General features: G+C 34.2%; 1 protein-coding gene across 5 annotated transcripts in view; it reads right to left on the minus strand.

The window, feature by feature from the left end:
* Positions 1-115: 115 nt before the first annotated feature.
* RHOT1 (ras homolog family member T1) overlaps positions 116-3,481 on the minus strand; it is a 63,556-nt gene continuing 60,190 nt past the window's right edge. For 3 of the 5 annotated variants that reach the window (XM_006924971.3, XM_006924972.3, XM_006924973.3), the window contains one exon: positions 152-1,260. In XM_006924971.3, the coding sequence (XP_006925033.1) occupies positions 1,143-1,260 (118 nt within the window). In that variant the 3' untranslated portion in view covers positions 152-1,142. Of the gene's footprint in view, positions 1,261-3,481 lie in introns of all 5 variants that reach the window. The other 2 variants (XM_006924974.3, XM_025041532.1) reach the window with 2 other exon arrangements.

The following is a 3,481-nucleotide window of genomic DNA, read 5'->3' on the forward strand; positions in this document are numbered from 1 at the left end:
ATTTCCCCTTATACATACAAATCTTACTTGTCTTCTTTCCTAATTAGGATTATGTTTTTGTATAAAAAATAATTTTCAAGGTAAGAAAGATAGAAACCACAGGATTTCACTCACATCTGTACAGAAATATTTACTTTGTAAGACAAAAAACTCAAGATCACAGTACACAGTGGTTATTTATTTAAATACTTGAAAAGGTCGATGATGAAAAAAATAGGTTTATCATGAGAGTTTATATTCATTAGATTTATTTTACCATTTAAAAAAGTGCTGCTTCTAGGTTATCCTAGCCAGATACAGAACACTTCATGATACATGCAGCTACTGTAATATACTATAATAGACACAGCCATTATAGAATGATTTACACTTTGGGAGGAAATTCAACAGTAGTAATGGTGACTGTTTATTTAAACTAAAAACATTGATAATATACAAATCTTTTTTCTCATTTGATTGAAAGGGCTATAAAATTCAACATACTGACAAAAGCAGCAACATAATCACATAAGTAACACCTCTAACTGCCTTTAGCTTACTCCTTCCTTAAAGGAAAGCCTCACACTCAGCTATACAATTTCTGGACTGCATGATGGCTTCAAGGGTGGCTTACCATAAGTGACTGAAAGTTGTTTTGGTAAGCTGACATTGACCCCTTTGTTTTTAAAAACGGAGAGAAATGGCAAATTGTGCCTCATGTCCCTAACAAACCCCAAAATCATTCTGAGTAAATGTGAAATAAATAAGTGATCCATGAGTAAATACAATCTCTGAGCTGACTTAAACCTAACAGAGTGAGCCAACTGAGCACTAGCAATACCATGTAGAAACATCTAGAAACATCATTTCTAGAACTCAGTTTAGGAGACCATATCTTGCCTGAATATGTACATTATTTACAAAATATTCCCTTTTGGCCTCTGGAATTTAGCCATTTTAGTTTGGCTGTTAAGCTGTTTCTTTCCATATGTTAGTTAATACTGCAGTTATAACTATCATTAAAATACTCTTATGCATGAATTACAAATATTAATAAAGTAACTCTGCATGTATAAATATGTCAATATTCCTAGCAGAATTTAAAGCATTCAGAATGTACATAAAAGTATTTTTTTTTGGTAGGGGCCAGTATTTTTTTTTAATCATCGTTGTTTCAATAATGCTTTGTACATAGCGAAGCCCAAAACTGCAAAAACAGTAGCACCAAAACTTGCTCGAAGCCAAAACGTGGAGCTCTTGAGGTCAGCTTGTGTCACGTGCCTGTAGTCAGAAAATATAATTAATGTGTGAAACATGATTAGTATGAAAATACCAGTTAATTAAGTCTACTTTTAGGGAAGTATTAGCACACTTGTCAGGCTAATTGCATACAGTAATGCTTACCAAAAAACATTTATCAATATAGCCATGTATATATTGCTTAGATAATCCTTATCTCATAATGTAGACATGAATAAAAACAAATGTCTTTACAATTAGCTACTATTTGGGAGCAAACGTTTTAAATTTTATACATTTTCTTCATATAAGAAATGGAGAACTTAGACAAATCAATCTATCACTTTTTAATACTACCATGGTCTTTCAAAATGAGATGTAAGACTGAGATCTCATAATTTTGAGAGTCAATTTCATGGAACTTAATATACACTCTCTAGTCTCCAGGAACTGAAAGCTAACTTGTAAGCAGTTAAGCGACAAGTGACAATACTTTTCTAAGAGCAATGCTTAAAGTCAATTTTGGAAACATTGAGCCCCATAAAAATTCACCATAGAAATACCAAAGGGAGTTGGGAAGATACCAGTTTGTATTAATTTGGCTACTGCTGATTAATGAAAGGAAAAAACAAACAAATCCTGGTAATAGTTAGACAGGCAGTGATGATACCAACCAAAAGATGTAATGTAACATGATGGACTGAAAGGTAAATGATGTTTAAAAAAAAAAAAAGCTATGTTGTGCATGACAAGAACAGGGACAGCCTGTACCACAAACTGAGTTTGTGAGCATGCTCAGTTAATAACACTGCTAAGCACTCTCAAGAGTCTCAAGTATGACAGCTTACCACAAAGAGGATAAAGCTCTAAAGCAAAGGCTAGAACATTTTATTCAAGTGTCACTGAAGTTTTAGTTAAGTGAATACAATTGAGGTAATGTAGAAAACTTAAGAGAATTAAGACCTTAGAGAGACTGGCTAGTTTAGGTTATTTTACAACTAAGTTAAACGAACAGACTGAAGAAAAAGTCAGATATCATTAAAAGACCAAGACACCGACATATGCAAAAGAGTTAAGAGCCAAGAATATAAATTGTACAAAACTACTTTGCCTCAATAACAGTGGGAGTGAACAATCAGATTAGTTATCACAAAATGCGATCTGTAAATCCATAGAAACAAGTCTATACCATGAGTGCTCCATGCTTATCACCATGGCAAAACAACACACAGCACTCCAATTTCTTATCTTGCCCAGTTTCTATTAAAAAAAGATCGCTCCTTATATAATTATTATTTTACAAAGCAAAGTGATAACACAGGTTCATTCCGCCTTGCAAGTTAGTTCTTTCAACAGGCAATGTTTTATTTTTATATTTAAAGTTAGGGAAGAGAATACTTAGGTTTTAGTTTTTCCAGTTGGAAAAACTCCAAGAAGGCCAACCCACTGGTTGTGGGAAATGTTACCTGGCTTCAAGAAAAAGTGGACCATGAGATGACTCCATGAAGATGGAATCTTCAACAGAGCTGATGGCGTGCACTTGGTGAGTAATACTGCCTTCGTCGTCTGCTAACAGCATGGCACCCCACTCAGCTACCCGGGCTCTTAACCTTTTATACACATGCACACAGTTTGCAGTTCACAGCAGAGCTCACAAAAGGGGACTGAAAATAACATCTCTCAATTAAACATCCCACACAGAAATTGAGTTGCCACCTATATGAAGCATCTCATGCTTTCTATATTTAAAAATAAATATATTCTACAGCAAATTGCCAAACTTAAAAATCTATCTATATGTACTCTTTAAAATACTCAAATACTAGGCAAGGAAACCTAAGGCTGTTACATACATCCTCTATATATCCCTCGGAGGCTGGTGGTGGTCTTTCAAGAGAAGCCCTTGAAACCAATATCCTAAGCAGTACCTGCCAATATGTGGTGATGCTAAGTATTCATTCAAAATGAGGCTAACAACTATTAGTCGTGAAGTTTATAGATGCTTCTAATTTCAGACTACCAAAAACTACAAAATACACCTGTGAAAAATTGAGCCCAACATGTCAAACTCATAGACTGTCATGAACCTATGATGAGAGTTTCAAAGTTTACAACTCCAAGTCAATAGTGATGTATAGAATTTGAAGCGAGAACACAGGCTAAAAGTGCATTAGAGCTTTTGCTTCAAACTTTGCTATCTCTGTGTTTTTTGTGCATTTCCACTGATAGAAGATTTTTTGAAAAATTTTTTCACGTTTTTTTA

The sequence above is a fragment of the Pteropus alecto genome, unplaced genomic scaffold (assembly GCF_000325575.1).
Source record: "Pteropus alecto unplaced genomic scaffold, ASM32557v1 scaffold98, whole genome shotgun sequence".
Taxonomy (NCBI): Eukaryota; Metazoa; Chordata; class Mammalia; order Chiroptera; family Pteropodidae; genus Pteropus; species Pteropus alecto.